The following is a 23,604-nucleotide window of genomic DNA, read 5'->3' as shown; positions in this document are numbered from 1 at the left end:
CACCTGGCCTGACATTCCGACGAAGTCTATTAAACACCCAATGAAAGGCTTGAAAAAAGAATCAATAATCAAATCTATAAATAACACATCGCAGCACTTGCAGAGCTTTGTACTGTTATCTTTTAGGAGTCAGTTGTTGAGCTTTCACAAAATCAGAGGCAGACAGTCGAATGCAGCATGGTGTATTTGAATTAGGCGATGGTCGTACAGAAAAAGTCAAAGTGTTATTTTGTGGTTATCATTTTGGAACTGATAAATAAATGAAGACACTTGAGACGTGGTGCAGGTGTCCACTCTTATTTTTTGTCGTCAGACCAGGTGATCTCGTAGTCGCTGAAGGCACCCTTCAACTTCTCTACAGACACAGAATGGTCTGCTTTCCCAAAGCCCTGAAAAATGAGAGAGAGAGAGAATAAAGCATTACGGATTATTTGGTTGTTTTTGATTCAACGTCTCTCCATATCAGGGGAACTCACAGTTGATTCTCCAAACACCCTGAGCTTTTTCTCTTGGCTGTTGTGTTCTATCTTCCCTCCTCCGAGGCACTTGCACTCCATCCCCAAGGCCTCCATGGCTGGACTGACCTTCTCAAATATATGATCTGCAAGTAATCCCAATCATTCCATCAATCAAAACACAGTCTTTCAATACAGCAGTCGAAAAAACAAAAACAAAGGCAACAATTTGCAATATGAAGGGCGGCAGCAATGCATCTGCTTTGTCTGTTCAGTACGTGTGCACATGTTTGCAGGGTGCAGCCAGCAACAGACTGTAAGTGGGTCAACTCGGCCCTCACTGCTGCAACAGTACAGCTCATCTGCGTCTTGTTAGTGCGACGCAGTTGACGCTCCCCTGCAGCAGACTACACTACAGCCATGAACTTACTGTGATACTCTGCACTTTTTGTGCCTCGGACTATGTCTTTATTCGCATCGCCATCTTTCACTTTCACTCTGACCAGTATGTACTTAAAGGTTCCCTCTGGATCGATCTCCACATCGGGGATTTTAGCCAGAGCGTCTGCCATTGTGGCTGCAGCTCTCCCGAGGACACCGGAGACACAGAGACTGCTCACAGGTCTGCTGGCGACAGACAACATGGTGCGCTCTCACACATGCCTTTATTTGGGTTGGCATGTCCGCTTCCTGTCTTAAAGAGACAGGGCACCTGGCCCGTGGTCATCACTGTGCCGCGTGCAGCTGCACCTGACGAGCTCGCACGGTGGCGACTCCACCTGGCAGCAAGAGGGAACTGCTTGAATGTTTTTAGCTCTCGAAACCCCGAAATAATGTATTCAACCACTGCGGCTCTTTAACTGCTGGCTCTGCCCCTGAGACACAGCCGCCCATACAAAGGACTTGCTCTAAGTCCTGTGTTGTAGGCAACTGGACGTGTTTCTGTTTCTTGAAGATGTTTTATCTCTCATCTAAGAGGCTTCTTCAATACTAACTCACTGGAGGGGAGTTGCAGGGTTTTAAACGTTGTGTTGTATCCAGACAGCTTAACAACTATCTACAGTCTGCAACCCACATAAAGGCCGGTTTGGTCAGCAATCCCACAAGAGGCCCTAACAACTCTGAAACTCAGAGCTCACACGAGCCCTTAAGGACTCTGTAAGGACACTCCCACACAGAGTTTAAAACTCTGCAACTCCCCTGCAGTTAGTTAAAACTGAAGAAGCCTCTTGGATGAGAGCAGTTGTACAGACCTAGAGTATACTATACTGTAGATTCAAGGTTAGAGTGGCGAATTAAAAAGTGAGTGAACTGAACCTCACAAAATATTGCTTTCATTTGTCTTAAATACTCACATACTTCAACTTTTTTAATCCATGCAAACATTAAAACAAGAAAATACAGATATGATTTGATAAGAAATAAAGGTGGATTTAGACATTAAGATTTTCTCAGCAAAAAGACAGGGAGAAACTTGTAGTTTGTGCTCTCTTTACTGTTGCACTACCTACATATATTTTCCAGGTAATACAGCGATAGAAACAGTTGTTACATTTTATGGGTCATAGATCAAATAATTAGTAAAATTTGGTCTTGAAAATTTTTTGAATAATACATATTTGACTCTAGTATAACTGTTGTTTTTTGCTTGTTTGTTTTTTTCAGTTTTCATAGTTTGAGTGATGACAGCCGTTGGCCTTTGTAGGGCAGTGTGAGTGTCTGCTACTCATGTTGTCATGTTGAGTTTATTAAAACCTTGTTTTCATTTGATAAAGGTGGGTAAACTACGCTACAGCTCTGTTTAGATTGGCGTCAATACACTGTGGTTTGTACTTTCCCACATCGTTTTCTTTAACAAAGGGAAAAGATCAACAATATGTCCAATGTTGGCCTGTTTTTCACCCAGGAGACTTTTTGTTTTATCTGTCTACCTGATATGTAATTTCCTGCAGTTGGAGAAGATTTTCCGCCAGCATCTATCAGGATAGTCAGAGGTCAAGGTCAAATGGGGATGTAGTTTTTGGTTCAAAAGCTCTTCAGCTGACAGCAGGATGGATGTTTTTGCCAGAGGTGCTTGAATCTGCGATGGCTCAATGGGCTCTTTAACCATTAATCCACCCTGAGGCCTTTAACGCAGAGCCAAAAACAATCAGATGTTTGTGAGACAGATGCAAGACCTCTCCCCAAGGAAGGAGCTTAGTGCTTTATCACGCCCCAACAAGACAGTGACCAGACAGTGAAGTGTGACACATCTTTGGATTTTCATTTCATCCAGAATTATTGTCTGTAGTTATAACAAAGTGTGATCACAATGCAATAGGTGTTTTATTATTCTGTACACATATAGATAGCCTTTAGTAGCCTATAACATTTATATTAATGTTGTACTTGTGGAAATCGCACAAATCTCCATCGGCCTAAGCTTCTGTTTGGGATTTTTTTTTTATTATTATTTTTTTTTTAATCAAAGCTGAATTTAAGTTTTTCCCATGGGTCTTGCTCTGTAAGTAGGGAGTTTATATTATATTAGAGGAAGGGGTGTAGGTTAAGAGGTGTCAAGCAACAGTGGCTACTATCCATTGCCTGTTGTCAGAAAGGAAGGATATGAACTGTCACTTCCAGAAACAAGAGGCAGCCAGCAGGCGCCTCTTCGCCTGCACCGCACACTTCCCGTCCCTGGATGCTCATAAAGAATACCAGTAAGGTGTTTGTTTGTTGTTACTTTCCTCTCTTTCTTCTTTTGATGACCACTTCCTTTGACAGGACATTTCAATTCTTTTTTTATTGAATTGCAAAAGAAGTATGTTCCAGTTATAGATTGTTCGTTGTACATTTTGTACAGTACCGTATGCATCAACCAAAGTGACTCGTCATGCACCCTCATGAAGCTTAGACTGGTCCAAATGACCTCTCATTAGTGCTGCCAGAGATTAAGCTCTTTGCTTTCATCTGGTGAATTGTTTTTACAGTCACATTCACAATCCAAATAAGAGGGAAACAGTTGGCATATTCTTGGCTCTCTAAATCTCTCTCAAACACTCTGTCTTATCAGCTCACAGGATTTCATAGCTTCCAAGAGTGCAATTTCCCTTTCAGTTGCCTTTCACTTGCATACGTGCATCATGATGTGAGGGCAACCACTGTGCCTCTCCCAGGATACTTATCACTTACTCATTACTTACTCATTTGTGTGGGCACATAGCACATTGTCAGTGCGTTAGAAATTGTTTTGGCAAGTACTGAGATCCTTTACTTCAGTAATAGTGCAGATTAAAAAAAAGTGTAGAAAAATTGGTGGCAAAGTGTAAGAATCAAACAGCACATTTCGATTTATAATGCATGTTAACAGCACGCTGCAGCTGCACTGTTAAATCTGACAAAGTGATTAGATAAAGGTTATCCCAAGAATTTGAAAACTGTTTATGTAAAAATGATCAAAAAGAAACTTTTTAGCTTGCACAACTTCAATTAATTAAGATATACTTTACTTGGTAATCCTCAGGTAATCGGTTTCCTGATATTCTGAAGTAAATCAACTTTTAAAGTTTTGGGAAATACGTTTTAATCAGAAGAGTACTTTGTTTATGCTTAAACAAACTAAATAAACAAGCTCTCTTCTTTTCATGACTGAATAATCTCAATAAACAAACTGACTTTAAAGGGCAACATAATTTCATACCATTTTATATTGTTTATAAGTGGCAGACCCTGCCACCTTTGAGATTCAGTTTTCTTGGGACGTTACTTTCCTCTGAAAACAGCTTGTTTATTCAGTTGTGGAAAAAATCTGATTTTGTATTATTACTTAATTAATATTGTAAATATCAAAAGTCTGAGTTTGAATTTCTTCCAAAAACTACATACTGCCCCTTTAACATTTAGTGTGGTTGAACTGGATCTGCTTTGAGCTACTTTATATATTTAGCTGAGTATTATGATATATAATATCTAAAACAAGACACCATATCTTGTAAGTTAATCATATTTTAATACGCAAATACTAAAATTCAAATCTTAGAAGTAACAAGTTTGGCAGTCAAATGACTATAGTATAAAAAAGTTTCACCCCCAAATGAAACAGTATTTTCCTCTGAAATGCAGTGGGTTAGTAAAATGTAGTATAAAACTGAAATACTCAAACTTGTATCTAATGCTAGTGCTTGAGTATCTGAGTCTATTTTCCTGTAATCATAACCGAGGACCATTTCTCCTAAAACAAAGGAATTTTTGGCATCCAAGTGAGATGGAGGGAGGGGAAAGTTTTCCAAGGACTCCGGTGGGATGGAGCAGTAGTGGAGGGGTTGTGGGGAATTCCAAGGTAAACCCCACCTCTGATCAGCCCCTTAAATAAACGCAGGCACATGCAGCTCAGAATCATCTTATCCTTCTAGGTGTCGACACTGAAGAAATACTCAGAGTCTTCTGTAGGCATACTAAAACCACTTAAAATGGTGAGTGTAGAAACTGTTTTTTTTAGAGCATATTCTTGTATTGTTTGCTTGTGAGAGATGCCTCTATGGTGAAAATGTATCTTAACTTGATTTTTTTTTTTTTTTGCAGGAGTTCTGCTTTGGATCTAAGACCTCTGCCTCATGGATCAACTTAACCTTGCTTTGCTCAGGTATGTACATCTTATCAAACTTATTTTCTTTTTTCTTTTTTTACTCAAAAATTATTTTTAAAACTTATCCTTATTGCCCTTCCATCTAATATGTGTCTCTGTTCCCTGTCCTCAGTGCTGTGCCTGTGGACAACTGTAGAAGGCTGGTCCTACTTCTACTCCAACACAACCATGAATTGGAATAATGCTCGTGCCTGGTGCAGGGAGCACTACACAGACATGGTGGCCATCCAGAACCAGAAGGAGATTGAGCATCTCAACAGCTGGCTGCCCAGGATACAGGGTTACTACTGGATCGGGATCCGCAAAGTCAATAACGTGTGGACCTGGGTAGGGACCAACAAGACTCTGACAGCAGAAGCAACCAACTGGGCGAAGGGGGAGCCGAACAATGGCAAGAATGGACAGAGCTCGGGGGATAGCGAGGATTGCGTGGAGATGTACATCAAAAGGGACTTGCAGCCTGGCAAGTGGAATGACGAGAGGTGTGCGAAGAGTAAGACAGCTCTGTGCTACACAGGTAAGCAGATTTTGCTGTGCCTTTGTCGAACATTTTATTTTGAGAATGAAAAGCTCAGAGAAAATATTACAATATGTTATATACACGCGAGTATTTCCTCTTTCCTCAGCTGCCTGTAAGAGCGACTCGTGCAGCCACGGAGACTGCGTGGAGACCATCAACAGCCACAGGTGTGCTTGTTTTGAAGGCTTCTCCGGAGAGACGTGCGAGCAGGGTAAGAAAATACTGTAGTCGTGTTGACTGGGCTTGTTTTAAGTTTACATTGCTCTCAATCACTTCCAGCCAGGACCTGATGTCTAACTCTGTCTCGTTTCCTTTGTTGACAGTTGCTGAGTGCGACAAAGACCAGATCACCGTTCCATCTAAAGGAAGTGTGGAGTGCACTCATCAGTATGGAAACTTCTCCTACAACTCCTCGTGCCAGTATTCCTGCGAGGAAGGATACCGGCTGAGTATGTCAAGACCCCTGACCTGCACTGCCTCCACTGAGTGGTCAGATCAGCCTCCAACATGTGAATGTGAGTTGAAGTGTAAAAACACCAGGATAACTACATTGTATCATCACAATGAGGGAGCTTGCTTTAATGTGATTTGTCTGATCTTCTCGTCCACAGTGGTTCAATGTCCAGCGCTCTCTCGTCCAGAAAGAGGATCCATGATGTGCTCCGACCCTCTGGGCCCCTCCAGCTATCAGTCCACCTGTGTGTTCTCCTGCGAGGAGGGCTATGTTCTCAGGGGTTCCCCGTCCAACACTCTGCAATGTCAAGCATCAGGAACATGGAATTCCCCTCAGCCGTTTTGTGTTGGTATGCCTACATTTGTATTTTTCTACCTCGCAGTATTTCACAGTATCAATTCCCTTATTATGAGAGAAAATCTATGATTCTTTAAAAAGTCTAACGTTGACCTCTTCTGTTCCTCTCTCTGTTTTGCAGCTGTCCAGTGTCCCGCTATCCAGGAGCCGGAGAATGGCATTGCCAGCTGTGGAGAAAACGCAGACGTGAGGTTCAGCTACGGAAACACCTGCAGCTTCAGCTGTGTGCCCGGCTATCGCCTGTCGGGACCGAGCAGTGTGACCTGCACGTCAGAGGCAAAGTGGAGTGAGACCGATATGCCTCGCTGTGAAGGTAAGGGCACGCTCTGAGAATATTCCAGCCGTCCTCTGTATGATTAAGATGAGCTTTCTTGATTTCTGCTTTTGTGACAAACATTTTTAAGGAGTCATTTTGCTTTTTTCAGCCATTACTTGCAAGAGTCCAGAGGTAGGAGCTCACCTGAAATCCCAGTGCAGCCAGACTTTGACTAAACTGGGACCAGACTCCAGCTGCAGCTTCAGCTGTGAAGCGGGCTTTGAGCTGCAGGGAGCTCAAACCATTCAGTGTTCGCAGGACGGACAGTGGAACAAAGCCATACCTACCTGCAGAGGTACGAAAGCAAGATTTTGACATAAATCTGTGCTCGCTACACTATTTTTATTATTTCAGTCTGTTTTGTGCTTTGTGTGCTTTGACCTGACATCTCATCATTTTTTTTTCTTTTTAGCATTAGGATGTCCTGCTCTTGAAATTCCAACAAACATCCAGATGAGCTGCAGCCCGTCTCTGTCTTCGTCTGTTTCTGACGTGAACTCCCGTCCATTTGGAATGGTCTGCACTTTTAGCTGCGATGACGGCCATGAGCTGCAAGGCGCACTCACCACAGAGTGTACACTTCCAGGCCAGTGGACCTCCTCACCACCAACCTGCACAGGTATACACATTTTACTATTTGTGATGTTTAATTTGCACGCTCAAATGTTCTGGGGCAGCGACAGTGTGAAATCAGATCTCCTTTGTCAATATGTGACTGTTGACATTTAAATTCTTCCCTCCCTCAGCAGTCAGATGCCCGTCGCTTGAGGCTCTGGAAAACGGTCACATCAACTGCTCAGACAGTGAGCAGGCGTACAACACACAGTGCTCCTTCACATGCAGTCAAGATTTCTCATTACATGGACACGAGGTGCTCACCTGTGATCGTCATGGCAACTGGACTGGAGAGAAACCCACCTGCCAAGGTAAAACAAACAGAAACAAGATCAGATGTTAGACGAAACGTAGTACAGTACAGAGTTAAAATACATGTTTTGAGTTTAAATGACCAAATGATTCACATTAGATAATGTTTCCACAGCTCCCCCAGCCAATGTTGCTGCTGTTGCCTCTGGAGTGGCAGCAGGGGGCGCTCTGACAGTATCCGGTCTGTCTCTGGCTGTGTGGATCCTGAAGCGACTGAAGAAACAGGCCACCAAGTTTGAGCTGAGCAGGTTAGACACGCATTCATCTCTCTGAAATCATACATTTTAAAAATGATTGTGTTGAACTGAATTGCTCATCTTCTTCTTTTGTTTTTTCATGCAGCAATTCTGACATAGAGGTGCCTCCACAGGTCTACAAAAACAGCATCGACAGCCTCATATAGAACAGTCATATACTTCAGAGGCATATATTGAAAATTGTGTATATCTTTTACAAAACTGTATGGGAATTAGCAGACATAGTAAGATGAACACTATGAATAGTATACATTAATATAAACCTGAGATTTTACATTTTTACTTTATATATATATATATATATATATATATATATATATATATATATATATATATATATATATATATATATATCATGATTTGCTCTGTAATGTTGTTTAGACATGAATTTCCTCCCCAGGGGAGTTTCATATAGAACATGTTGTTCAAAAGCTTTCCGAGCATGCTGGAAAGGTAGTTCCATTCATGTTACTGTAAATGTTACATAACATAATGGGTGGACTGCCATGTCATTGCTAGACTGTGAGTATTTATGTGCTATTTATTTATCAGGTTGCATTTGAAGAGTTTATCAATATCTCTGTATGTTTAAAGCTGTGGTTTTTTTTAAACATTCATAATAAAAGTCAAAAATGTAATTTGCCTCTGGTCGTTTTTATACATCTTCATCATGCCAAAGTTAGAGTGAGTGAAGTGAAGTGGAGTAAAGTGGAGGGTGACACAGGTTGAATCATTTTTTATAAACAGTAAATAAACATATTGTTATAAACAGTGCCCTATTTTAAAGGGCTCAAATGTAAATGGACAAATTAACATAGTCATGAATACAATTTTCATTTATACTGTATAATACTTCAGTGCAATTCTAGCCTATCTGTGCTTGAAACTTATTGCACTTTGTGGTAAACCCTCTGTATTTGGACAACGATGTGTCCACCACTGTTGTCATCAGAATTGGCTCGAAACGTACCAAACTGTTGATTTGGCAGCTCCTAATCTTCCCTCTATTTCTCTCCTGAATCATTTTTCTTTGCAGCCTATGGATGGCTTGTTTTACTTGCTTTTAGAGCTCTCTTGACCGAATGTTGTGGCTTCTATACAACTTAACTGACACATAAAAACAATGAAACAGCTTTTGAATCAATTGTCCAATTAGTTTTGGTCCTACACATGTAGATTGTAAGTAGATGTTTTTCCTAAACCCATATTGTGATCTGGATGTGAACACCCTCAAATTAAAACTCAGAGTCTGCACATGAAGCCTATATTCATTATAAGGTAACTGTAACTTGAATATGTTTTGTTAACTGCTAAAGTAACGACCATGTGTCAGTGTCCATACGCAGTATACATACGGACCTAACTGTGCCTACCACTGGTTAAAAAAAATAGGGATATTGCCAGTCATGTCACTGAGGTTCAGGCATCAACCTGTTCTCACACTTTGAGCAGGGACTTTTATGCTGACACTACAGGACATTGTGTGTTTTTTCAGGGGTCCAAGAAGAACATTTGTCCAAGAACAGTACAGACCTCTTGTCTGTTTCTGTGACCTCCTTTACAATGGTCGGGACAGGGATGAATGGTTGAATAACACTGAGAGGTATGCAAGAGAGGAAAGGTTAAAATGCTGGGGTAATCTGTTTCACAGATCATGAACATTGTTTGTTTTTACCAAATCTTCTTTGTCAGCACAGGGGTGAACCAGAAATAGATCTGCTATCTTACATCAGAGTGACGGCGTGGGTACTGTCTGTAATTTATTGCAGCTGCATACAATTTATAACGTGCAAGGATGCAGAGAAGCAGTGCCAGTAAAATTACAGATTAGCATGTGTATTTTAGTAATGGCTATTCTGTCATGCTCTATACATTGGCCAACCATTCTGTTTGAATTTTTATTTGTAAAGGTCAGGGAATAAATCACCATCTATGGAAACCCTTTCAAATGTATAACACTTGTCAGAAATGACCTGTGTTCATCTCCTGTGAGTATTCATCACCGGACTCTGCAGTTCCCCTTCTGGTCTTGACGCCCAAAAGGTTTAGCTTTCTAGTCCAGCAATGGGTGCTCAGACCCTTTTGGGGGTCAAGTGGACTGGAGATGAACCCATCTGCCAAGGTAAAACAAAACAAAAGAATGTCTCAAATGTGAAAAATAAATGTCATGTCATACAACATTAAAATATACATTTGAGTTTATTGGGTTTTTATATATATATATACTGTATATATATATATAGATACACACACACACACATTTTGAGCAGCCACATTTATGCTGACACTGCATGTCATCTTGTGTTTTTTCAGAGACCCAAGATGAGCCTTTGTCCAAATACAGTATACAGTATGTTTGTGTGACCTCCGCGACAAGGGCTAGAACAGGGATAACCATGAAAGGTTACAATGCTGCATTAATCTATTTCACAGATCATAACCATTGTTTCACCAAAGCCTCTACGCCAGCACTTCAGTGGGGCCAGAGATCCGTCTGATATCTTACATCGGAGTGAAGGTGACAGCGTGGGTACTCTGTCTGTAATTTATTGCTGCTACATAATCGACTCATATTCATCACATGTCAGGGTGCAGAGACGCAGTGTCAGTTGAAGCTATTAATATTTGCAAGTGAAAGGCTTCATTCCATCATGTTATGCACAGTAAGCTTAAATCCTGTATGACCCTTCTTAAAGGTCATGAGGGAATAAAAAGAAAAGCAGCCACCTGTAAAATTGGTGAAATTAGCCCTATAAGGGAAAATGGTGACCTTCACTGTGCTTCACTTTAAGTTGACGTATTTTTTATACCATATGTCATATGTTTGTATTCCCTTTTTTTAGATTTTTTTTTCTTTCATCTGTGACTGAAAATTCTGCCCCAGCCCACATTTATGAGAAACAGGTGGGAGTTTCCCGAAGGTGACTTAAATCATTCAGCCAGTTTGTCAGTCTGTCATCACCTGCATTCACTCTGTACGGTAAACGTCCGGTTATTATATGATGATGTTGTCTGAATAGCTGAAGAGAAATATAAAAGACAGCCCCAAACTAACATTCACTTACTGTGCTACTGTGGTATTATGTTCTCAGTTTGATATGATTAGAAAAGTAGGTTTAATATAGGTAGCAACTATTTTTAAAAAACATATTGTTATATGTTATAATAGCTCTTCTGGATAAGGAAGGTGGGTAAGTAAATTTTTACACGGTAAATTGGTCATGATTATTTTGATTTTTATTTTCAATATTTAGGTTCTGATCATTTTTTCCTTTGGATAGACAACAGGTATTTGTACGTTGCTAATTGAAAATGTGGACATTCATTCTTCTCCTCGGTGAGTATTGGCTACAACACTAACGTTTCATGACTACTGATGGATTATAACACTAGAAATGTACACAGCTTTTTTTCTTTTTCTTTTTTTTTCAAAAATAAATATTAGGTAGCTCCTTTGCTGAGACTTCCTTGGGCTGGACATATCATTACTTAAATGAGACACTGACCTGGACCGAGGCCCGAGAGTGGTGCCGGAAGAATTACACAGACATGGTGGTCATCCAAAGCCAGGAGGAGAATGACTTTGTGGTCTCAATGCTGCCGAACAGAACAAAAAGTCCGTATTATTGGATTGGAATCACTAGAAACCACATAAATGGAACTTGGACCTGGATTGGGAATAACAGCACGTGGGTTGGTGAGAAATCATGGGCACCAAACGAGCCCAACAACAACGACATCACTGAGTTTTGTGTCGAAATCTATGTGAACTCAGGGAGTAACCGAGGGAAGTGGAATGACGAGAAATGTGGCAGTAAAAAATTCCCCGTGTGTTATGAAGGTATGTGAGGCTGATTGTTTATGAACTCTGTTACAGATTAAAGAGTATTACTGTAGAGGTTGTTTTAGTGTTGCACTTTTTCCTCAACAGCCCAATGTAATGCTACATCATGTGACAGAGGAAGATGTCAGGAGACTGTAGAAAACATAACCTGCATCTGTGAGCCTGGCTTCAAGGGAGACAGGTGCCAAACAGGTGAGGAGAAAGTGCTCTGAGATATATAACGGTTATTTGAAACATTTGGGAGCAACCATGTCTCGTTATGGTTACGGTTACAATTCAATCACAGTGATATGAAGGAGTTTAGCCAACTGTCCATTATCACACAGCTCTGAAGATTCTCTTATCAATATAAAGCTTTAATCTGTTCTTATTCCTGGAAATTCATGTAACATTATCCTAAAACGCCGATCCCAGAAAGAAAAAAAAAAATTCAAAGCAGTTGTCGAACCATTTGAAGAACAGGCATGGAAACGTTAAAAGTAAGTACTTCTGGCATTAATCTGTAGAAGTTTAAAGTTTTTCAGGCCTGCATTTTTAAATGCAAAAACAAGGCTGCAGATAACCTGTGAAGATTCACTGGAAAATATAATGGGCCCACATTATAAAATCTTACATGGTGAAACATGGTCCAACTTTACCCTGACTTTACTCTTTACATTACACTTTACGTTTTGGGGTGGAAAACTAGCCTATGCAAAGACTTAAATGCATAAAACTACGTAATCTTTCATGATTTCAAAATGTAAGGCTTTAAAGACTGATACAAACTATATGCTGCTGGCCTTGAAATCTCATCGCAAGATGCATCAATCAACTAGAGGCTGGTGTGTATGTGACTAAGGCGAAAGAAAGAAAGAAAGAAAGAAAGAAAGAAAGAAAGAAAGAAAGAAAGAAAGAAAGAGTGAGTCATGTGACAACACATCACTCATTGGCAGTTGTAAGATGTAGGGTGGGCATATAATCCATTTTTTTAAATCAAATGAGCTGTCATTAAAATGGCGGCTACCTCAGGATCTCCGGTGTGGAAGGAAAATGGTGTCTGCTGTGAATTCCAGGATGTTTTATTCCTGTTTTTCTGTTTTTGGCATCATATAACTAATTAAAGCCAAAATCAATAGGAGCAATTAACAAAAATTAAAAATCTAAGAATGACCTAAAACGACAGAAACCATGTTCAGGGAAAACTTATTTCCCATTTACTTTCAGTTTTTTAATTTGGTCCATTTCTCATACCTAACATGGAGTAAGTGGCTTAATGACCTACGTACACTGCAGCCGTCTAGTTGTGGTGTGATGTTTGTTTTGGCTTTGAGAAGCTGTTATGTCATCCATCTTTAAATACAGTAAATGGTTCACTCTCACTGCTCTGTTGTTTTGACCACAGCAGTAAACATATCAATAGATTTAACCTGGCCAGCCCTAAATGGCAAACAATCAAAGTTAGCAAGATGAGTGTGGTGGAGTGTTTCTCGCCAAAGACAGTTGTTTGAGACCAAAAACTGAGCTAAAAGTGAGCAAGTGTATGCTGGACAAAAGTCTGTTATTGCAGGTGTAAGATCAGCAAGATGGAGTTAATGTTGTTGATTCTTTGTGAAAACAGAAAAAGGCACTACTCTTCTGTCCCCTAAGCATTGTATTTTCCTGTCCAAGATGTTTTGTATGTTTGTGTCAGCATACCTGAAAATACCACCAAGGTCAGATTTCCCACATTAGACTGAAGGCTCTATCCTCTGCATAGTTCACCACATAGTTAACTGATTCCTCAGCTGCCTGTAAGAGCGACTCACGCAGCCATGGAGACTGTATGGAGACCATCAACAGTCATAAGTGTGCTTGTTTTGAAGGCTTCACTTCCAGCCAGGACCTGACATCTAGTCTAACTCGGTCTCGTTTCCTTTGTTGACAGCTGTTGAGTGCGACAAAGACCAGATCACCGTTCCATCTAAAGGAAGTGTGGAGTGCACTCATCAGTATGGAAACTTCTCCTACAACTCCTCGTGCCAGTATTCCTGCGAGGAAGGATACCGGCTGAGTATGTCAAGACCCCTGACCTGCACTGCCTCCACTGAGTGGTCAGATCAGCCTCCAACTTGTGAATGTGAGCTGAAAAATAAAAATACAATGTTTTGCTTTGTTAGCCATTACTTGCAAGGGTCCAGAGGGGGGAGCTCACCTGAAATCCCAGTGCAGACAATCTTTGACCTGCAGAGAGCTCAAGCCATTCAGCGTTCTGGCACTGACACTGCTCCTTCTTGAGAACATAAAATGTATAATTCGACAGAATTTTAACATGGTCATCACGAGCCCCGCATCTGTTTCCTCTGTTTCCTGAGGCCAGGCTAAGGATCCTATTCAAATGTAAAATACTGATCAAAATACTTGCATCAGCATATGCTCTGAAAATGTATTATTTTCACAATGGAAAGTTAACATAAGATGTTATATAACTGTGTCCCTGTGATCTTTAACCTGTTTGTGCCCCCAGCTGTGGAATGTCCCTCTCTGTCTCAGTCTGATAATGGAAAGTATAGCTGCTCAGGAGGAAACCGCACATTCAACACAACCTGTCGATTTAACTGCCACCCAGGCTTCCTGATGATAGGCTCGCCAGCAGTAACCTGTGAGGTCACCGGGGTCTGGAGTGGCCCAAGACCTGCGTGTGCAAGTATGCATATGAAGTTATGTAAAAACAGGCATGTGGTGTCGTGGGGTGTAGCGCATGGTTAATAAACGACTGTGTTCTCTTTTTTTCTCAGGCTATAAACAGGCCCTGTTGGCTGTAGCTGGGTGTGGAGCCCTCTCTACCTTCTGCTGCATCTGCTGCTGCTGCTGGATGAAACGCAGAAAAAGTCAGTGTTACTCAATTACACTTCATAGAATAAGTGATGCAAGACAGCATGATTTCAACAGACCTCAATAGTGGTCCTTTTTTCTGTTCTCTTCTCACAGGAAAGAAACTTGCCCAAGAAAGGTGAGTGTTGAAATGCTCTCGCCCAGAAGAGCCTCACCCATGTATGCACTTTTGAAATTTGAAAAGTTGATTTACTCAAAATACAGTGCTTTTTAAAAAGTATGTCTTCAGTTACTTAAAAGTGTGCTATGCTTTGTTTTTATGAGCCTATAAACAGTCAGCCAGGGTTCAAGAACAAGGGATTACACAAGCATAAATGTGATTAAAAAGTTTCACACTGCACCTTTTCTCATTACACTTATCTGACTGTGTTTCAGTCAGGTAAGTAATTTTTTAATTGTCCCTTTAATGTCAGTCTGCTTGTCTTTTATAGGGAGACTGAAGAGGTCACAGCCAGTGTGGAGCAGGAATGAAGGGTGGCTGGAATCTCATTTGTGTCTTGAAATCTATTCTATTCAACCTTTCTGCCATTATAGATCTATTAAAACAGGTCTATAATAACCAAAATCGTAGTATATTCTTAGTAAATAAACCTAAAGAGTCACCAGCTGAAGACTGTATGCCAGAATAACCATTTAGCTAAGCTTTTTGTTAAATATACTGCATGTTAAAGCTTAAAGGTACAACATGTAAGGATTTTAGTTGAAAACACACAAAAGAAATCACTAAAAGAATCCCCAGAATGTGGTGAAAGAACAGTTTTCATGTTATGTCAAAGTAATTTAAAGTTAGCAAGCTGTCTGTATGGGGGCCCAAAGCTCGCTGCGAAAACAACACCAACACTCTCCCGTTGTTTTTAGGCTCACATCTCAGATTTAGCTGCATTGCTAAATGAGCTAAGTAACAATCAGCAGCAACAGTTAAATGCAGTTAGCGGTTACTCTTGTGATATGCCATCTTGTGTTTTGAGTATGAATTTGACAAATGGCCATATTGTACATATTGACATATTGTACCTTTAACTTTGGTATAATGCATGAATATTAAATGTGCGTATAAGTGTAATGGTTCATTATCAGGTTTCACAAGATGTAGACTCGGAACATATACTCGACGTTTACTTGATACCTGATTACATTAGGTAGTGTTGCTTTTCTGTGCTATATTTGTTAATGATATATTGAATAAAATAAAATAAATAGCAGTGAGTATTGAGTTTTTATGAGTGCCCGTGAGTGGCTGCAAGTGTGACTGTGTCTCTAGGGTGTTATGGGTGGTATAGTTGAGCACTTCCTGAGAGGAAGTTAAGGCAAAAGAGATATTACAAAATTGGTCATTGACTCATTCCCTTGAGGACAATTAATGCTGTTCTGCCATCGATCCTCAAAGCAAAGAGAAGTGAATCCATCGACAAGAATGAGCGACTGAAACAAATCAAATGGTAAGACCTGTGAGTGTTGTACATGCATACAAAACTCATATGCAAAACAAAGAGAATAAAATTTTCTTTTCATTTCAGATGTTGGAAGAATCCGTTGATACTAGACAAAGGCTGCATCACAGGGTGCTGATAGCTGCATTAATTGCATTTGCCCAAGGTAGGTCTGCGGAAAACTCTTTCAAATACCCTTCTTTTCTAGCGTAATTTCAAATTTGTCTAATCATCTAAATCTTAGATCTGAGTGGCAGAGGAGGAGCGCAGGCATGGACCTACAACTACAGCACCAGTCCCAACCGTAGATGGCTTGAGGCCAGCCAGTGGTGCCAGCAGCACTTCACAGGCATGGTGGCCATCCAGAACCAGGAGGAGAGTGACTTCATCAACAATCTGCTTCCATTTCACCCAAAATATTACTGGATAGGCATTCGCAAAGTGGATGGAGGTTGGCTCTGGGATGGAACTCGTGAGAAGCTGCCCGAAGAGGCTCAGAATTGGGCACCAGGTGAACCAGATGACATAGCGGGTCAGGACTGTGTCGAGATTTACATTAAGAGGGAAATAGACACAGCCAAGTGGAACAACGAGAACTGTCGCAAGAAGAAGGGAACCATCTGCTACAGTGGTAAAACTCTATTTTTTTGTTAGACATTTACTTGGCTCCTGTATATGTTTTACAGTACTTAGATCTCTCTGTATATGAAGCCTCTTGTAAACAGGATTCCTGCAGTGCCCATGCAGACTGTGTGGAGACCATAGGGAGCCATACCTGCCTGTGCCATCCTGGTTTCCTGGGGTCACGCTGTGAAGAGGGTGAGCAAACATCGTTTATTTTAAACTAGCCGTAACCTCTGTCTGTGAGGGGAGAAATAATCTTGTTTTGTCTTCCTCTTCAGCAATCACATGCAGTCCCTTGCTGGATCCAGAACAAAGTTCACACTACTGTTTCCACCCCTACGGGCCCAATCGTTTTAACTCTTCCTGCCTTTATCATTGTGAACTCGGCTTTCAGTTGGTAGGTGTGTCCCAACTGCTTTGCCAAGCCAGTGGCCACTGGAACCACCCTGTTCCTCTGTGTCAAGGTAAGCCACCTGGGTATCAATAATGTTCCAACAATTGTTATTTCACATGTCAAAACTACAATAAAAAATATTTGTCACTGCCTATCTTAGCTGAACAGTGTCCAGTTCTGAACCACACCAACATCGATGCAGGAAGCATGAACTGCAGCCACCCTATTGCGCCTTACAGCTATAACTCAACCTGCGAGGTCCAGTGTGACGAAGGCTATGAGCCCAGTGGACATAAACAGATACGTTGTGACCACACTGGCCAATGGACAGCCAGTGTCCCAACATGCAAAGGTAAAGTATACCGAATCATGCTTTTAAGTCCAGCCCCAGTTAAAATATGTTTATCCTCATGTTCCTTCAATTAAAGGAGACCTATTACACATCCTTCAGCGTGTTATATACTGTGTTTTTGTGCATTTAAAAGGTCTTAAAAGTCCAAAGTCCATGCCAGTGGGTGCTTCTCTCCCACGAAAACACAAGTGTCAGAAACACCTCATCAGTAGTCCTGCCTTTAATTTCGTGACTTCTTGATATCACACTTAATCACCGTGTCACACATGCAGGGACTATGGCCATGATTTGTGACATCGCAAATACAGTAGTTTGGAGGTCGACTTGGGTCAAATAGATAAGATGTGACGTGGAAACTTGAAGCCTCCCGTGCACATATGTACACTGACAATAGACTCTAGAGTAATGTAGGAGACACTTTGAGTCCACCAGTTAAAGGGGCATTATGATGTCTAGCTTTTGTTTTGCATATAATATACACTTTGCTGGGCAAGTTTGCAAGCTACCCAGAGAGCCATGTACATCCTGGTCCAACCAACAGTCCCCTGGACCCTGAGTTCCCAGCCCAGGCTGCTAGCTGCATGGCTAACAGAGCTTACTAGCTAAGGGAAGCTGCAGTTAGCAGCAATTAGCGGCTACTCTGGTGATGTGCTGCCCTCTACTGGCTTTAAGTATAAACTTGACAGGTTTCTAATTCTTCATATTGCACCTTTAAACTTATAATGTTTCATAGTCATCATAAAATCTGTCTTGAATTTATCTTTAAACTATATCATCAGCTTAACCTTGTCAAAAATGTGTTTTAACTGAACAAGTTCCCTGAAACACTCACTTTTTATATAGCTTTCACTGTGATACTTGACCCCTGTTATTACACTGACGGGCACCTTTTACCAATGTTTAGCTTCAGTGTGGCAACATCCTGTCCAGACATTATCACAGATCAGATTTAGGTCACTTCACACTCAATTGTGCTTGCTGTGGCAAAATAACATTGTGACTTAGTGTGAAGGCAACTGCTATTTCCTTTGACTGTTAATCATGTCAGCATGCTTATTCATACCCCCATCTCCTGGTCATGCTATGTTTATGAAAGTGGAGTCGTAATACACAGTTGATTTTTTTTGATGGCTATCTCCTGTATATTCCACCACAGTGAAAAAGTGCTCCCCCATTACATTTCCCGACATGGGAAACATGACATGTGTGGACGCTCTGGAGACTTTTTCCTTTGGCTCAAGTTGTAACTTCGCCTGCCAGGAAGGATACAACCTGACCGGGGACAACACGCTCACATGTCTGGCCTCGAAACAATGGAGCAAACCCACGCCTACATGCACAGGTGGGTCGCAAGCCTTTCTATTAGGTATCCTTGCAAACAAAACAAGCTGCCTGAAAATAAACAAAGCCGTGCGTCTGTTTCTTCTTCTCCAGTGGTTAAGTGCGACAGTCTAAAGGCTCCTCCTCATGCCTCACTGCAATGCCACGACCCCCTGGGTGCGCACAGCTATGGCTCAATATGCACCATGCAGTGTGAAGAGGGTTTTGATCTGATTGGCACAAACATGACGAAATGTTCTTCACGGGGAAGCTGGACTCATGCTCTTCCCAGCTGCCAAGGTACGACCACAGATGACCAAGTGCTGAAGTATAAGAAAATCATAGTCTGCTCTCATCACTCAGCTTATAGTTTTACTACTTTGTATATCTAATGTGTTTGTAATTGGTCTCTTCAAGCTAAGAGGTGCATTCCACTAAATCCTCCTCACGGCTCCATATCCTGTTCTGACCCAAATGGTCCGTTCAGTTTTGGTTCTCGGTGCGCAGTAGCCTGTGACGAGGGCTTTGTCCTGCTGAATGGCACTGCAAGCACTGAGTGCAACTCTCTGGGCATGTGGAGTGCTGATATAGCACGTTGCTTGGGTAAAAAAAAAAATATACATATATATATATTAAGATGTCTTTATCATAACATATTATTATAATTCCTTTCTGGTATCATTTTACGCATGATGTTGTAAAAACATGTTTGGTTGTTCCCTCTCTGTGTTCCCCTGCAGCTAAGAGATGTCCCACTCTGATCTCTCCCTCTCATGGCTCCTTAATCTGCTCTGATCCTCATGAAGAGTTCAGTTTTGCTTCTCGGTGCAGGTCAACTTGTGAGGAGGGTTTTGTCCTGAATGGGACGGCTGACACAGAGTGCACCTCTCTGGGCACATGGAGCACAGACATCCCAAGCTGCTTTGGTAAATTAAACATCTTTGTATATCGTAACAATCTACATAAAAACTCTTAATCTAATGGTTTAGATGTCTTAATTCTTTACCATGTGAACCTCTTAAGTCATTGATGTCTCCCTCTGTCTGTTCACCTCCAGCTAAGAGATGTCCCACTCTGAATTCTCCCTCTCATGGCTCCTTGGTCTGCTCTGCTCCACACGGAGACTTCAGTTTTGGCTCTCGGTGCACATCAGCCTGTCAGGAGGGTTTTGTCCTGAATGGGACAGCTGACATAGAGTGCACCTCTCTGGGCACGTGGAGTGCTGACATGCCACCATGCTTGGGTCTGTATTATGTTAAAAGAGGATCCCTTAGTTTAATAGTTTAGGTGGCGTGACTTGTACATTGTCACCACGTTGTTTTTCCTTTCCTTCAGCATTTTATATCAGTTGTTGTGCATGTAAATGTTCTTTAAAGTTAAAAAGGTCAAAGTCTGCACCAACAGAAGCTCTGCTCTCCCAAAGAAAGCCCCTATTTTAATTCTGTGACTTTGTGACATCACACTACGTCACTTTGGCACACATTTGCATAATTGAATGCCTAGCAGCTAGTTTGGCATGTAAGAATTAATTTAACACAGCAGCTCTGTTGTTGTAAATGTTGCTGAGTCTGGCGTGTGTGATCTGCCCAATCAGAGCCTCGGGGAGCCTTAAAGAGACAGGAGCTAAAACAGAAAATTTCAGAAAAAGAGGCAATACAGTGCTGCAGCACTGGAAAGTATGAGAAAACTGATGTGTTTTTTGAGCCTTAAAGCATGTAAACCTATTCCAGTAGTAAGCCAAATTAAAATTATGAACCTGAAAATGAGTTTGTGTTTCCTTTAAATATATTGGTGTCTCTTTCTCCTTGTTCCCCTGCAGCTAAGAGATGTCCCACTCTGATCTCTCCCTCTCATGGCTCCTTAATCTGCTCTGATCCTCATGAAGAGTTCAGTTTTGGTTCTCAGTGCAGGTCAACTTGTGATGAAGGTTTTGTCCTGAATGGGACGGCTGACACAGAGTGCACCTCTCTGGGCACATGGAGCACAGACGTCCCAAGCTGCTTTGGTAAATTAAACATCTTTGTATATCGTAACAATCTACATAAAAACTCTTAATCTAATGGTTTAGATGTCTTAATTCTTTACCATGTGAACCTCTTAAGTCATTGATGTCTCCCTCTGTCTGTTCACCTCCAGCTAAGAGATGTCCCACTCTGAATTCTCCCTCTCATGGCTCCTTGGTCTGCTCTGCTCCACACGGAGACTTCAGTTTTGGCTCTCGGTGCACATCAGCCTGTCAGGAGGGATTTGTCCTGAATGGGACAGCTGACATAGAGTGCACCTCTCTGGGCACGTGGAGTGCTGACATGCCACCATGCTTGGGTCTGTATTATGTTAAAAGAGGATCCCTTAGTTTAATAGTTTAGGTGGCGTGACTTGTACATTGTCACCACGTTGTTTTTCCTTTCCTTCAGCATTTTATATCAGTTGTTGTGCATGTAAAAGTTCTTTAAAGTTAAAAAGGTCAAAGTCTGCACCAACAGAAGCTCTGCTCTCCCAAAGAAAGCCCCTATTTTAATTCTGTGACTTTGTGACATCACACTACGTCACTTTGGCACACATTTGCATAATTGAATGCCTAGCAGCTAGTTTGGCATGTAAGAATTAATTTAACACAGCAGCTCTGTTGTTGTAAATGTTGCTGAGTCTGGCGTGTGTGATCTGCCCAATCAGAGCCTCGGGGAGCCTTAAAGAGACAGGAGCTAAAACAGAAAATTTCAGAAAAAGAGGCAATACAGTGCTGCAGCACTGGAAAGTATGAGAAAATTGATGTGTTTTTTGAGCCTTAAAGCATGTAAACCTATTCCAGTAGTAAGCCAAATTAAAATTATGAACCTGAAAATGAGTTTGTGTTTCCTTTAAATATATTGGTGTCTCTTTCTCCTTGTTCCCCTGCAGCTAAGAGATGTCCCACTCTGATCTCTCCCTCTCATGGCTCCTTAATCTGCTCCGATCCTCATGAAGAGTTCAGTTTTGCTTCTCGGTGCAGGTCAACTTGTGATGAAGGTTTTGTCCTGAATGGGACGGCTGACACAGAGTGCACCTCTCTGGGCACATGGAGCACAGACGTCCCAAGTTGCCATGGTAAGTTAAACATCTTTGTATATCGTAACAATCTACATAAAAACTCTTAATCTAATAGTTTAGATGTCTTAATTCTTTACCATGTGAACCTCTTAAGTCATCGGTGTCTCCCTCTGTCTGTTCACCTCCAGCTAAGAGATGTCCCACTCTGAATTCTCCCTCTCATGGCTCCTTGGTCTGCTCTGCTCCACACGGAGACTTCAGTTTTGGTTCCCGGTGCACATCAGCCTGTCAGGAGGGATTTGTCCTGAATGGGACGGCTGCCACAGAGTGCACCTCTCTGGGCACATGGAGCACAGATATTCCCCGATGCCTGGGTAATAAATCATAATATGCGAGCTACACTTTTCTTATATTCCCCCCGGCCAGGTGAACATTACTGTACATTTGTCAGTATCAGAATCAGAATCAAAATTTCCTTTATTTGTCCCTCAAACGGGGAAATGTCTTCATCACAGCGGCCAAAGAACAGTTGTATTGTAATAAACAGTAATAATAGTTAAAGAATAAACAATACAATAAAAAAGTAAGATATAGAAATAGACTCCAGACCTTCATGTCTCTATCAGTGGTTATGACCTGAGAAAATAACCTTTTGTCCTCCTTTGTTCCAGTGAATGTCGATCTTTTTTTTCTGAAGCTGATGATCACATTTTTGCTCGTCCACAGCACAACCATGCCCCCTACTGTCCAATGCTCCAAAGCACGGGAGGATGAACTGCAGCCATCCACACTCCCCGTTCAGCTATAGCTCCCACTGTGACTTTGAATGTAGTGATGGTTTCTGGCTGAGAGGCGCATCATCTATGACATGCAACACCTCAGGCCACTGGAGTCAGGATCTACCAGCCTGTCAGCGTGAGTGCTCAGGGTCCCAGCTTTACCTTACACTTTTCATCTTGTTCTTCTGGTATTCTAACGGCCGATCTTCTGTCCTTTCCAAATGTCAGCCGTACAGTGCAAGGCCATCCGTGCCTTGTCTTTAGTCCTGTCCATGAACTGCTCCCATCCTCTGGGTGACTTCAGCTTTGGCTCCCAGTGTCGTTTCACCTGTAGAGATGGATACTCCCTGAATGGCACAGAGGTGCTGTCCTGCTCCTCCACTGGGTTTTGGAATGGCAGCCTGCCTAGCTGCAAGGGTAAATCGAATTTTGGTGAAAAGCTGACAGATATGCTGATAGTAATGTTTACCATGCTCACAATCTTGATTCAAAAGTTAGGATGCTGATTGAGGATCTTGTTGCAGTGGAAGGTATGCCAGTGGGGACTGCCATGCTGATGTATACAGGTGTGGGAGCAGCCGCTGTTGTCGTTCCACTTGTCCTGATCGGACTGGTGTTGCTGATTATGACAAGATTTAAGAAAAGAGGTGAGAACTACTGTGATGCAAAGCACAGTTTCACACAAATATTGTGTTATAGTACTCACAGCATATCCTCATTATCTCTGATCTTTGCAGGGAATCCACTCATGTCTGATGCGCCAGGATGGGGAGACAGAGAGAATCCAGCATTTGAATTTTGATGCTTTCGTTCCGTTTTTGCAGCAAATCATTGCGAATACTGCAGTCTAATGCTTGCTATTATTAGGTGGAAGCTCCACTTTAAATGTGATTTCAATTTCCACTCAGAAAATCTCACACAACTCATGCATGATACACATGATACAAGTTTGTCCGCAGCTCTTGCTTCATGTCCTGACTGTATTTTGCTTAAGTGTCAATAAATTATCAACAGTTCTCAAACCTCACATATTTCAATGTATTTAATGTAATTTCATCTCATTTTACACCT

General features: G+C 41.6%; 4 protein-coding genes across 6 annotated transcripts; 3 read left to right on the top strand and 1 right to left on the bottom strand.

Moving 5' to 3' along the window:
* Positions 1-165: 165 nt before the first annotated feature.
* Positions 166-1,125, bottom strand: si:dkey-51e6.1 (uncharacterized protein LOC558617 homolog). Its single transcript, XM_037114688.1, has 3 exons — positions 886-1,125; positions 477-601; positions 166-389 (listed from the first exon to the last, which is right to left on the bottom strand). Exons 1-3 carry the CDS (start codon positions 1,097-1,099, stop codon positions 297-299), a joined length of 432 nt encoding a protein of 143 aa, XP_036970583.1. The 5' UTR covers positions 1,100-1,125; the 3' UTR covers positions 166-296.
* A 3,683-nt stretch (positions 1,126-4,808) lies between these two features.
* On the top strand, positions 4,809-8,202 carry LOC119029113 (E-selectin-like). The gene is made up of 12 exons (XM_037115714.1): positions 4,809-4,906; positions 5,016-5,076; positions 5,192-5,596; positions 5,706-5,810; positions 5,923-6,114; positions 6,211-6,402; positions 6,532-6,723; positions 6,836-7,021; positions 7,139-7,345; positions 7,473-7,652; positions 7,769-7,901; positions 7,996-8,202. Exons 1-12 carry the CDS (start codon positions 4,904-4,906, stop codon positions 8,054-8,056), a joined length of 1,917 nt encoding a protein of 638 aa, XP_036971609.1. The 5' UTR covers positions 4,809-4,903; the 3' UTR covers positions 8,057-8,202.
* Positions 8,203-10,981: 2,779 nt separating this feature from the next.
* Positions 10,982-15,794, top strand: LOC119028707 (E-selectin-like). Its single transcript, XM_037114956.1, has 10 exons — positions 10,982-11,101; positions 11,192-11,247; positions 11,356-11,751; positions 11,842-11,957; positions 13,405-13,411; positions 13,661-13,786; positions 14,240-14,419; positions 14,511-14,603; positions 14,704-14,725; positions 15,039-15,794. Exons 2-10 carry the CDS (start codon positions 11,223-11,225, stop codon positions 15,076-15,078), a joined length of 1,005 nt encoding a protein of 334 aa, XP_036970851.1. The 5' UTR covers positions 10,982-11,101; positions 11,192-11,222; the 3' UTR covers positions 15,079-15,794.
* A 117-nt stretch (positions 15,795-15,911) lies between these two features.
* Positions 15,912-23,560, top strand: LOC119029112 (selectin P). 3 transcript variants are annotated; one of them, XM_037115711.1, is made up of 19 exons: positions 15,912-16,046; positions 16,125-16,203; positions 16,282-16,668; positions 16,749-16,856; positions 16,940-17,125; positions 17,216-17,407; positions 18,564-18,749; positions 18,842-19,027; positions 19,145-19,330; positions 19,468-19,653; positions 19,785-19,970; positions 20,547-20,732; positions 20,864-21,049; positions 21,626-21,811; positions 21,943-22,128; positions 22,481-22,669; positions 22,762-22,950; positions 23,058-23,180; positions 23,271-23,560. In XM_037115711.1, the coding sequence occupies exons 1-19, from the start codon at positions 16,044-16,046 to the stop codon at positions 23,333-23,335; spliced, it is 3,195 nt and encodes a 1,064-aa protein (XP_036971606.1). In that variant the 5' UTR covers positions 15,912-16,043; the 3' UTR covers positions 23,336-23,560. The 3 variants fall into 3 exon arrangements, with proteins under 3 accessions (XP_036971606.1, XP_036971607.1, XP_036971608.1); XM_037115712.1 differs by lacking the exon at positions 19,468-19,653; XM_037115713.1 differs by lacking the exon at positions 20,547-20,732.
* Positions 23,561-23,604: the final 44 nt, after the last annotated feature.

This window comes from Acanthopagrus latus, chromosome 11 (genome assembly GCF_904848185.1).
Source record: "Acanthopagrus latus isolate v.2019 chromosome 11, fAcaLat1.1, whole genome shotgun sequence".
NCBI lineage: Eukaryota > Metazoa > Chordata > Actinopteri > Spariformes > Sparidae > Acanthopagrus > Acanthopagrus latus.
This window is presented reverse-complemented; position numbering and strand designations above follow the sequence as displayed.

Bases quoted from the DNA above. Each gene is read 5' to 3' on its own strand.
- si:dkey-51e6.1 (XM_037114688.1), bottom strand. From the start codon at position 1,099: ATGTTGTCTGTCGCCAGCAGACCTGTGAGCAGTCTCTGTGTCTCCGGT. The intron at 602-885 runs GTAAGTTCATGG...GATTACTTGCAG, and splicing joins AAAAAGTGCAGAGTATCACA to ATCATATATTTGAGAAGGTC. The intron at 390-476 runs GTGAGTTCCCCT...CTCATTTTTCAG, and splicing joins GGGTGTTTGGAGAATCAACT to GGCTTTGGGAAAGCAGACCA.
- LOC119029113 (XM_037115714.1), top strand. The intron at 7,022-7,138 runs GTACGAAAGCAA...TTTTCTTTTTAG, and splicing joins AGCCATACCTACCTGCAGAG to CATTAGGATGTCCTGCTCTT. The intron at 7,653-7,768 runs GTAAAACAAACA...ATGTTTCCACAG, and splicing joins AGAGAAACCCACCTGCCAAG to CTCCCCCAGCCAATGTTGCT.
- LOC119028707 (XM_037114956.1), top strand. From the start codon at position 11,223: ATGTGGACATTCATTCTTCTCCTCG. The intron at 11,248-11,355 runs GTGAGTATTGGC...AATAAATATTAG, and splicing joins GACATTCATTCTTCTCCTCG to GTAGCTCCTTTGCTGAGACT. The intron at 14,604-14,703 runs GTCAGTGTTACT...CTCTTCTCACAG, and splicing joins CTGGATGAAACGCAGAAAAA to GAAAGAAACTTGCCCAAGAA.
- LOC119029112 (XM_037115711.1), top strand. The intron at 19,028-19,144 runs GTACGACCACAG...GGTCTCTTCAAG, and splicing joins TGCTCTTCCCAGCTGCCAAG to CTAAGAGGTGCATTCCACTA. The intron at 19,654-19,784 runs GTAAATTAAACA...GTTCACCTCCAG, and splicing joins AGACATCCCAAGCTGCTTTG to CTAAGAGATGTCCCACTCTG.